Raw genomic sequence first — 12,070 nt, 5'->3', positions numbered from 1 at the left:
CCCTACTAAATAATTTAAAGACAACCCCCAATTCTATTTTTTTCCTAATTAGCAGTTCCCCCCAAAATGCTTGAGTGTACCTATTTAGCAGGCCACCTCAGGTCCCCACAGGATGTAATCCTGGGAGACAAAGCAGCACAATTAGAGAAGTATAAAGAATTTTTGTTTTACTCGCTGAGTCTTCAACTGTCTGCCTTAAATCAAAATGCTCTGGCTGAACACAGGCATCAGACTGAAACGCCTGACCCAGTCTAGTTTTGCTCCCAGTGCTTGTGACACACAGAGTACTTGTGGCCCGTGAGAGGCTGCTTTCAGTGAGGAGGAAACCCCTTCTACCTGCGTCTGGAAAACAGGTTCTCCCAGGACAATGTGAGGACATAACCCCTGGCCATCCCGGGAACCGTCTGACCCAGCAATTGCTGCAGCTGCTACTGCACCGTGGGACATCCCTCCCTCCCCTCCACCATCCCAAGTGCCTTTACCTTGGCTTGGGCATTTCCAGCTGTCCTGACCCTTTCTTCCTCTTGGGCTTTCTGCTCTCCGCAAGAACCATCAGGCAAAGCAAGAACAAAATGAGTCTTGTAAAATAAGGCATTTTGTGGACGTCTATGATGCAACAAGCTGCTTTCCAGTAACCTGCGGCGGGACAGATTTCCCCTGGCTTAACCATTGATCCAGTCTGCTGCCTCCCACCAGTGCTGCTCTGAGGGCCGGCGAGGGCATGGCTGGCCAGGCTGATTGTCCTGACTTACTGTTTAATACTGACGCCTGTCCCACCCCCAGCCCCTACGCACCAGGCCGTGACACCAACGCTGGGCTTCGCCCTCCCTGCTGCTTAGTGATTGGCCATTAGTCAAGAAGTGTGTCCTCCTGTGAAACTCCGCTTCCGCCGGATCCTAGAATAGCTTTGCCTAAAACTGTTATATAAAAAAAAAATCAAATCTCTTCAACATGCCAGCTTTGTGCTGAGATTATTAATTCATCTTCTGGCTGCGTAAAACCAGTCTGTCCCATCCACCAGGCAGGCAGCTTGGACTCTGAGTGGACGTGCAGAGAGGACCGGGTGGATGTGGACATGAGCACCTGCATGAGTCCAGGAAATGCTGAGTGAACACACGAATGACATGTTTTCTTGGGATTGCTTTATTTCTGGATCTGAGAGAATATGCTTTGCCTATGGCCAAAGATACTTGCTTTTCTCTCAAATACACGTCTTGCTTCTTTTTCTTCAGTGAAAACATATCAAAGCATAAAATACATTTTGGTTTTGAAGGATGGCATAAACCAAAGAATTCATGATTATGTAAGGATCTTTCTTTTCTTTTCTTCCAGTTGGACAAGCCTGTAAAGGACTGGCTGTAACCCTAGAATTATGCCTGGATGTTGTTGGTTTTCAAGAAATGTTTGCTTTGTTGCATTCTGGATACAACTTTAGGTCCTACCAATTTTTTACTCTAAAGCTCTCTTACTATCAATAGTTCAATTCTTGTGATTACAGCAAGGAGAAAACCATAGTTGGGTGGTATACTTTTTTAAATCACAACTTTATTGAATTATTCACACACCATAAATTCACCCCCTTAAAATGGGCTTTAATATGTTGAGAGTTGTACAACTATCACCACTAATTTTAGAACATTTTCCTCTTCCCGAAAAGAAACGTCATACCCATCAGTAGTCCTTTCCCCTTCCCAGTTTCCTTCAGCCCCTGGCAACCACCTATCTACTTGCTTTTTCTATGGATTTGCCTATTCTGGACATTTTATATAAATGGAATCATATAATATGTATCCTTATGTCTTCAGGGTTCATCACTGTTGTAGCATATATCATCATATTCCTTTTTATGGCCAAATAATATTCCATTGTACAGATATGGCACATGTTGTTTATTCAACAGTTGGATGTTTGAGTTTCTACTTTTCAGCTATTAACAATAATGCTATGAATATTTGTGTACAAGTTTATGTGTGAATACACTTTCATTTCTTTTGGTTATATATGTGAGAGTGGGATTGCTGAGTCATATAGTAACTTTATGTTTATCTTTTTGAGGAACTGCCAAATTGTTTTTCCAAGTGGCAGCACTATTTTACAAACCCATCAGCAATGAACAAGCGTTCTAACTTCTCCACATCCTCACCAACACTTGTTATCTGCTTTTTTATTCTAACTGTCTTTAATCCTAAAGTGGTATCTCACTGTGGTTGGTTGGTTGTTTGAGACAGGGTCTTGCTCTGCTCCCAGGCTAGATGGCATCATAGCTCACTGCAACCTCAAACTTCCTGGGCTCAAATGATTCTCTTGCCTCAGCCTTCCAAGTAGCTGGGACTACAGGTTAAGCGCTATCATACCTGGCTTGTTTTTTTCTATTTTTTGTAGAGATGGGGGTCTCACTGTGTTGCTCAGGCTAGTCTTGAACTCCTGGCCTCAAGCAATCCTCCCACCTCAGCCTCCCAAAGTGTTGGGAATACAGGCGTGAGCCATCGTGCCTGGCCTCACTATAGTTTTGATGTGCATTTCGCTAATGACTAACGATGTTGAGCCTGTTTTTATGTGCTTATTGGGCATTTGTATATCTTCTTTGAAGAAATGTCTATTCAAATACTTTGTCGTTTTTTTAATCAGAAAATTTTATTATTGAGTTATAATTATCCTTTAGATATTCTGGATCCCCTATCAGATATGTGATCTGCAAACGTTTTCTCCTATTGTGTTGTCTATTGATGTTCTTCGAAACAAAAGTTTTTTATTTTGATGAAATATATATTTTTCTTTGGTTGCTTGTGCTTTTCATTTTGTATCTAAGAAACCACTGCCTAAGAAAGATTTACTATGTTTCCTTCTATGAATTTTATAGTTTTAGCTCTTACATTTAGGTCTTTGATCCATTTGGGGTTTTTTTGTATGGTGTGAGGCAGTGGATGATATAAGAAGCAGAGGATCAGCCCCAGTGGCTCAAGCTCAGGGCAATGGGAAGGCCCCAGAAGCATCTGCTGAGGTCTGATTATGCCAGACACCTAGGTGGGACTCTGGACACACCCAACCTTGTATCCTGTGTTAAGGGTTTGGGCCTATCTTAAGAGCAATGAAAGAGAAGGGATCGAGTCTGTGTACTGGATAAGACTGGCTGCAGTGCAAGGAATGGGGCAAGACTGGAGACCTTTTAGGAGGCGATTGCACTAATTCAGATGAGTTATAGCTAATTAGGGTAGTGGCAGTGAGCATGAAGAGAAGCAGAAAGATGCGAGAGAAATGAGGTAAAATGGACAGGAGACAAGACTGGATGACATAAAAAATACAATCTGGTCAAAAACAAGGTATGAAGGGTTAAAGACACTGGTTTTATTGAGCAGCTCAAAAAAGTTCTGAAGGCAACTGTTCAAGAGGCTCCAAACAGCTTTTGAGCAACACGCGGCCTCCCACAAAGGCTTTAATAGTACATATGTTAATGTACACATTATTCTTTTTAAAGTCAGGTTCACTAAATTTATTCACTTTGCATATACTCACTTGCAAGTAATAAAACAATATAGGCTTTTCAATATTTCAGCCTAGGTTTTTGCTCAAGTACCATGTGTGAGGTTTACTTATTGATTCTTGTCTATAAAAATGGATGGTCTCAAGATATCAAAGTTTATTCACAGCCCAAAATAACAAAAAGAGTTCTTATTCTTCTGAAATAGGAAATTCTGTTTCCATAGTCAAAATGATAGACAATCTTTGAAGTTTTTTAAAAAAAAATTAGTTGAGAATCTTCATGAAATTCATTTATTTCAGTAGAATAAAACAATAAGCAGCATGAAAAAGTAAAGTGCTACATAAAAGCCCCGCATTACATAAAATTTGAAAGGTTCATTGACTTAACAGTTACAGGTGAAACAAACTATTATTTTAAGCATGCTATTTTAACTACCTTGATATGTCGTCATGTGCTGTGTTGTTCAAAGAAAAAGCCATGAGTTACCTAGATCTGAGGACTGGGGGAAGAGGGAGTCCTAAGCCTTTTCCTACCAGAATAAACATCCAGTTTTAGCCTTATGCTGGAATTAAAGGGAAAATGTAGGGATTTAAAAATAATAGTTTTCTGAAGAAGCCTCTCAGTGGCTCATTGAGTAAGAAAGGCCTCAAAGATCAATTTTGCCCATTTAACCCCACACTGTGGTTCAGATTGACAACTTAAGGACTTTTAGGGAGCATATGTGAGGTGTAAGGGAAGAAGGAAAATGTGCCACTTTCAGATGGTTTGTCAGGTGCCAAAAAAAATCCCAACACAAACAAGCAGGTGGCTAGTTAGTGGTCAGTAAGGGAAGAGAGATCAATCTGACAGAGAAGGATCTGCATGGTGCAAAGTCTTCTTTGCTTAACTTTAAAGTACAAGTATACCCCATGGAAACATGCAACAAGATCACATAGATCCAGAGGTTGGCTCAAGTATGACTGAGAGGAAATGGGGGAAAGATTGTTTCTAGCACACGATTTATCTCAGCATAGGTTGAGGGTGTGGGGATTTCTTTCTGCTCAGGTGATAATGCTACCTGGTCTTCCCAGTTGGGTTGGTGACCTCTTGCTTGAAGATCACTGACCGACAACCCAACATTTCTAGTATCTTATATTCCAAATCAAGACTTCAGAATGCATTTTCTTATGCATTTATAACTTATAAAGTTATAAAATGGTAACCTATAATTTTCCTGACATGTGAGGTCTTCATAAAGTCCTTGGGCTTTTTTACACTTTACCTACTTCAACTACAGATATATAACAAACAATCTGTAAACCTTTAAAATGCTAATTTATTAAAGTTTAAGACAATTCTGTATTATATAATAATATACAATATATTCCTATTTTAGGTGTAGACATAAAGGAAAACTGGCTATGAAAACAAATTGTGTTTGCTAGTTGATAGAACCAAAGTCTCATAAACAGGAGTAAAAATTAAATTTGCCTGTAAAATGATTTTACAAATTATTTCTATCTTGCCCCATAATTTCAGTTAAAACCACATAAGGACTTTATGAATACCCTCCCCCACACTATTAAAGATACACATGGGCTAACTTTTATGGACTGGTCTAGAACCTAAATACCATTTACAACATTGTTTGACTTGTTAAAAAAAAAATTAACTTATAAATGCACTTTTAGAGCATAACCTATTTGAAAGCTAGGGACTGCCTGTATTTAAAAATTAAATCTTCATTAACACCACAATCAAGAGTACCCTCAATACTGCTACCTGAACATGCTGAAAGCAATGTTTTTCTGTGATTATATGGTTTCACAGGCATTATGATGATAAAATTATCTATTAGAGTCTGTGGAGCTAGCTAGCACTAAGTTATATATTGATTTTTTCCTCTGAAAATTCTTTTTTGGGTTTTAATTAGGTAGATAATTCTAAGTAAAGGTTTTTCTAACTTCTATCACTGTTACTTGGGCCCTGAGCTTTTCTATTAAAATGGTACATGAAATATTTCAACATTATGCATATTCCTAGAATTAAAATTTATAGTGATTACAAAGCTAGGCATATAATACATCTCAAAGATATACAATTCAAAGCAGAGCAAACATTCAAATCTTAAGATTCTCCTACTTCTGGAAAACCAAGTGATTTGCTGGCATGGACCCTTTGTTCCTTAAAATAAGGATCTATGGCAGATTGTTGTCTTTCTTTTTAAATTTCTGTGCATATTGGAGAGGAGGGATAACAGTATATCAAAGTGGTTACAAAGTACTCCCTCTTCAAGTAACATCCAATGACAAATATGTGATCTCATTTCCTCATAAACATTTAACTAAAATATAGTTATTTTCAATGAAGAATGTTTAGGACACTAAGTCACAGAATGAGCAATCCCAGCATATCTCCTATGAATGACATGAAAGCTACTTGAAGAGTTTTGCTTTCCCTTTTCAACTCTTCTATCCCTGTATCATTCTATATAAGTAGAAACAGAGTACTCAATAAATGGTATCGAGTAATTAATAATACTCATTGGAACTTAAAACATCATCTTTTATCTAAAAATTTCCAAGGGCTATACAGAAAAGTTCACAAATTTACATAAAAAGAAGCTGAGGCATGAGAAACAACAATAAATTATTTCTCGGTAAAGCAGACCAAATAATAAGACAAGGAACTTTGATTTCCGGTCCCTTAAAGTAAGCAGGACACACTGCTGGACATAGTCTGAATGTCTAGCTATATTTATACTGAACTTTTACGAATCAAAAAAAGGAATGAAGGGTAAATACAAAATAATCTTTTTGTAAACAATTCTTAGATTATACCCAATGCAGAATGTTTAATGAAGCAGTTGAGTCACAGCTCTTAAGTCACTAAACAATATTATAACTCAAAGTCAAATATGTACTCATTGGCCAGATATATTCGTCGGAATATAAGAGCTGCCAATGCCAAAGTCAGGATGACAATCAGCACAGCTGATCCGCCATGATCAGTGTGGTTGTCTCTTGGCTGCTGGCCCTGGATTACATCTGGTGAAGTAGATGATCTTCTTTGACTCTGCTGCTGGGCCCGGCGCTGTCGAGGGCTCATGGAGGTATTCTTAGCTACAGGTTGGGTAGGCTGTTGAAAGGATGCTGACGAGGGATTCTGGACTCCATACTAGGAAATTTTAAGAAATTTTGTTTGAAATTGGCAAGGAAAATTCATACATGCATTTATTATCTATTCAAGAATACACAGAATCTCAGAATGCTAAATATGACTACAGGCAAAACTATCAAGAATTATCTGAGGCCGGGCACTGTGGCTCACGCCTGTAATCCTAGCTCTTGGGAGGCCGAGGCGGGCGGATTGCTCAAGGTCAGGAGTTCAAAACCAGCCTGGGCAAGAGCGAGACCCCGTCTCTACTATAAACAGAAAGAAATTAATTGGCCAACTGATATATATATATAAAAAATTAGCCGGGCATAGTGGCACATGCCTGTAGTCCCAGCTACTCGGGAGGCTGAGGCAGAAGGATCGCTCGAGCCCAGGAGTTTGAGGTTGCTGTGAGCTAGGCTGACGCCACGGCACTCACTCTAGCCTAGACAACAAAGTGAGACTCTGTCTCAAAAAAAAAAAAAAGAATTATCTGAATGCTGGGACTAATAAATCACCCTCCTGAATAAGCCAGCAACACAACTTAGATACACACTAGGTAGAGGAAGAATTTAACAGCAGCAAGTAAGACAAGGAAAGCCTTTACCTATATTCTCCATAGATGGCTTTCTTCTCTGCCTCAGAAGCAACTCTAGCAATATCTGCTAAGCATCTGGGCACTTCACTTCTTCCAGGAGATCCAAGGAGTAAGTAAAAAGTGATTTCTACTTTCAGCTTGAAAATTAGCCATTCTAAATGGCAAAAAAGGGCAATTCTCAATTGGGTACCTTTTATGAACTAGTTTTCTTCCCATGTTGTCTTACCGTATCCGTATGTTTCCACCAACAATCAATAGAGCATAAGAAATATTTCAGGCAGTACATTCTTCATAGCAACATTATAAATGCTATGTGTGCTTTTCAAACCAGGATTACCCTTTCTCACAAATCCTGTCAAATGAATTGAACACAAGTCCAGAAGTATCTTTTACTTAGTATTGAATACTTTATGTTGTCAAGAATTCCCTGGGTATGTGCTGAGAAAAATTTAGAGGTAGTTGTGTGTGACTCCATGTATCCACTGGTTGCTCCCATGAAGTATAGGATGACAACTGCTTCTACCGCCTCTGACTGGTCAGTTAAAACATAACCACAATATGATACCAAGTCATTCAAAATCTTTTTTTTTATTTATAAATTTTTATATTTTTTAAAATCCAGTCAAATTTAGCAGTGGGGGATTGAATACCAACTTTAGTGACACTAATGTTAATAAGTTCTGATAACCCACTACCATTGGACCAGCCTCAAAATCTTAAGTATGACTTATAGGTAAGAAAAAAAAATGGTGATGGCATATTCCAGGAAGCTCTACAAAATATGTATGTATGTATGTATGCATTTTAGAGTCAGGGTCTTGCTATGTTGCCCAGGTTGGTCTCGAACTCCTGGGCTCAAGCGATCCTCCCAACTTGGCCTCCCAAAGTTGGGATTATAGGCATGAGACACCTTGCTTGGGCTCATTTTATTCATATAGACACTTTAACTCTCCCTCTACTAATTCAATGGTTTTTAATTCTTTTATTGAAAATAACTATAATACTGATTATACATTATTGTCAATATATATTCTTTCCAAAAAAAGAATGAATGCCAGAATAACCTAAAAAATTAAGTATGAAACATTTAAAATACTTTCCATTAGAGAAAATTTAAATATTCAGAAGAAAAAAAGAATCACATAATGTAATCCAATTACTTTTTTAAAATGATAAGAAGATGGTCTTTGCACTAGTAATAGCCATAAACATTAGGGGGAAAGAACTGCTGATCTAAGTTACGTGTAGAAAAATTTCCATTTTAAGTCTGATATTCATTTCAACATTAAAAAGCTTAAATAATCTGAATTTCTTAAAACTACCCTTTGGAATCACTCAAATATAGTGACTCATAAATACAGAGGTAGAAAGGAGCTACTGACTCTGAGGTAAAAATAAAAGTTAGTGCTGATACTGAATTAGAGTTCAATGAACTTGGACTTCTATAATACAGGACCTCCCAGGAGCAATCTGCTCATTGAAGAGAACAAATACACAATGCTGCAGCATTTTATGAGGTCATACATTATCACAGGCATCATATAGTGAGTTAAGACTCATTGAGTTGAAGTGAGTTATGGCAGCCAATACAGAAACATTTCATTTGAAATCTCCTGTTGTTCCAATAGCTCAGCCAAGAAGATGAAAGTGTTTAATAGAGCAAAACTACCCAAGGATTAAAGAAAAATGGTTTCTTAAGGAAAATAAAAAACATGATGATGCTTGCACAAAATCCAGAAACTTGCACAAAAGGTTGACTTAGATTAAAGCTTTTATTTTAAACATGTTGTAAACATGTTATAAATCTTATATACATTACAAAAGTATTTTATCTATTTGTTTAAGGGGAGAACTTTATCCTGCCCATAAACCTGACCAAAACATGGAGGCTTATCATTACTAGGCTGACTTTGCTACTAAGTAGACATGTGACCCCACGCAAGTTATTTAATCCAAGACTGAGCTCCCTCTTCTGTACAAGGAGAATATCCAATTCAGTGGCTATGAGGATTAAATGGCATAATGATATAAAGTGCTTAGGATACATAATTGCTTACTAAATGTCAGTTATTAAGATTATTACTATTAATATATCCATTTGGGGGCATTGATATTTAGGTTAAAAAAAGTCATGACTTTACTTAGGACAGCTTTTGGCCCTTCATTAGGATAGTTAATATACTTAGGAAAACAAGCCCTTAAAACACTGACTCGGGCTCACGCTTGTAATCCTAGCACTCTGGGAGGCCGAGGCGGGTGGATTGCTCAAGGTCAGGAGTTCAAAACCAGCCTGAGCAAGACCCCGTCTCTACTATAAAAATAGGAAGAAATTAATTGTCCAACTAATATATATATATATATAAAAATTAGCCGGGCATGGTGTCGCGTGCCTGTAGTCCCAGCTACTCGGGAGGCTGAGGCAGGAGGATGGCTTGAGCCCAGGAGTTTGAGGTTGCTGTGAGCTAGGCTGACGCCACGGCACTCACTCTAGCCTAGGCAAGAAAGCAAGACTCTGTCTCAAAAAACAAAAACAAAAACAAAAAAAAACATTGACTCTCGATGATATTTTAGTATATACATATATGAAAATATTCATATAGATATAATGTTTTAATTAGGTTCCTATGTTGCAGATGCCTTTTGTATGGTATATCACTGACTAAAATCTAATGCCTTGATATTATAAAATTCTAAAATTTTTCATATTTAAAACGATCATAGTCATTGTTACATCCGTAGTAATACATACCAATTTTTCTATTATAACTCAGAATAACCAGCATCTATGAGGGAGTTTTGTGTTTGCTTTTTAATATAAAATGGAATGGCTTATTCAGAACCTTAATCCTTAGGAAAAGGGGAAAATGTGACAGACTGGAAGAATATAAAACTGCCATCGTATTTCTCCCATTTCTACATAGCTAAAAAACCTGCCTCAAAAAGCAATAGATATGGGAGGCCGAGGCAAGAGGATCACTCAAGGTCAGGAGTTCGAAACCAGCCTGAGCAAGAGCAAGACCCTGTCTCTACTAAAAATAGAAAGAAATTAATTGGCCAACTAAAAATATAAAAAATTAGCCGGACATGGTGGCACATGCCTGTAGTCCCAGCTACTCGGGAAGCTGAGGCAGAAGGATTGCTTGAGCCCAGGAGTTTGAGGTTGCTATGAGCTAGGCTGATGCCACGGTACTCTAGCCTAGGCAACAGAGTGAGACTCTGTCTCAAAAAAAGCAACAGATGGCCTGATGTTATCTGCTATATTTACTAGACTTTTGGCAATCTCTCATCCCCCACCTCAAGGCTTAAAAAAACCCCACAGTTTATCTGAGATTTGATGTATAACATTTCAGTGTATTTTTCTTATACCTGCATATAAAGCAACCACCCCTAGCAAAAACCAGGTTTCAGTTACTTCCATAATGGTCAAATTATATAATCATACTCTGAGATAGTTTATATATAAATGTAATTAAAAGCTTAACCTGTAATTGTAGACAATTTATTGCTTGGTAGTATTTTAACCAAAATTGGTCTCAATTAATGACCTACATCTATGAAAAGAATTCTAAGTTTTATGTACATTAAGATCAAAATGAGAAATCCTTCTATAATAGTGACATTATTATTTGTACATTCTAATTTACTTAAACTTCTTTAACCGTATTCCCAGTATTTTTTAAAAGTACCAATCCTGAAGTTCATTCATTCGATCAATAAATATGTACTGATCACCTACTATATACAAGGCAGTAAGCCAGGCACTGGGGATACAGTGGAGAAGGCAAAAAAGAGCCTTCACCCTCAAAGGAACTTATATTCTTGGAAGTGAAATAGACAATAAATAATTACAAAATAAATTATAATTGGAATAAGCATAACTGGAATATGTAACAAGGGGATTTGACAGATTTAAAATCCCCAAAAGGCTTATATGAATCACAAATATTAGGAAACTGTCATAATAGATGAAAAGAAAATATCACCCTCCTTTTTGTAATAGAATGGCTCTATTTTTAAAAACTATTTATGACCCCCATAATATGCCAAAATTAAAAAAAAAAATGTACCCAGATCACTCAAAAAAAAAAAAAACTATTTATGAAATAAAAAATAATTAGAATACAAAAAATGAAAAGCAATCAGAGATTTTTTTTTTTTTTTTTTTTTTTGAGACAGAGTCTCACTTTGTTGCCCAGGCTAGAGTGAGTGCCATGGCATCAGCCTAGCTCACAGCAACCTCAAACTCCTGGCTCAAGCAATCCTCCTGCCTCAGCCTCCCGAGTAGCTGGGACTACAGGCATTCGCCACCATGCCCGGCTAATTTTTTGTATATATATTAGTTGTCCAATTAATTTCTTTCTATTTTATAGTAGAGACGGGGTCTCGCTCTTGCTCAGGCTGGTTTTGAACTCCTGACCTTGAGCAATCCGCCCGCCTCGGCCTCCCAGAGAGCTAGGATTACAGGCGTGAGCCACCGCGCCCGGCCCAATCAGAGATTTTTTAATATTTCAAACTAAAACATATAGTGACTTTAAAATTAACTCATTATATTCCTCTGCAATTCATAAAAGTACATTAGGATCATATAAATGATTTATACTCATCCCAACATACTTTTTTCTCATACCTCCATCTTCAGTTCCCCTAGAGCAGTCATCCTCAAACTACGGCCCTTGGGCCACATGCGGCCGGCTGAGGACATTTATCCGGCCCACCGGGTGTTTTTGCCGCTGCTGCCTGTCCTGCTTAGCAGCCAACTTGTCCCAGGCCCACAGTGCACATGTGTGAAATGTGCACCGCACTCTCCAACAGTCTGAGGGACAGTGAACTGGCCCCCTGTTTAAAAAGTTTGGGGA

The 12,070-nt window shown here is 37.9% G+C and overlaps 2 protein-coding genes across 3 annotated transcripts in view; both read right to left on the bottom strand.

The window, feature by feature from the left end:
- Window positions 1-697, bottom strand: part of GABRR2 (gamma-aminobutyric acid type A receptor subunit rho2) — a 42,534-nt gene extending 41,837 nt beyond the window's left edge. Inside the window, exon 1 of the mRNA XM_012750941.2 lies at window positions 483-697. Coding sequence (XP_012606395.1) covers window positions 483-670 — 188 coding nt within the window. The 5' untranslated portion in view covers window positions 671-697. The remainder of the gene's footprint in view (window positions 1-482) is intronic.
- A 2,626-nt stretch (window positions 698-3,323) lies between these two features.
- UBE2J1 (ubiquitin conjugating enzyme E2 J1) overlaps window positions 3,324-12,070 on the bottom strand; it is a 30,195-nt gene continuing 21,448 nt past the window's right edge. For both annotated transcript variants that reach the window (XM_012750937.3, XM_012750935.3), the window contains one exon: window positions 3,324-6,637. In XM_012750937.3, the coding sequence (XP_012606391.1) occupies window positions 6,359-6,637 (279 nt within the window). In that variant the 3' untranslated portion in view covers window positions 3,324-6,358. The remainder of the gene's footprint in view (window positions 6,638-12,070) is intronic.

Source organism: Microcebus murinus, chromosome 5 (genome assembly GCF_040939455.1).
Source record: "Microcebus murinus isolate Inina chromosome 5, M.murinus_Inina_mat1.0, whole genome shotgun sequence".
NCBI classification, from domain to species: Eukaryota; Metazoa; Chordata; class Mammalia; order Primates; family Cheirogaleidae; genus Microcebus; species Microcebus murinus.
The sequence above is the reverse complement of the archived record's forward strand: the minus strand, read 5'-3'. Positions and strand labels throughout refer to the sequence as shown.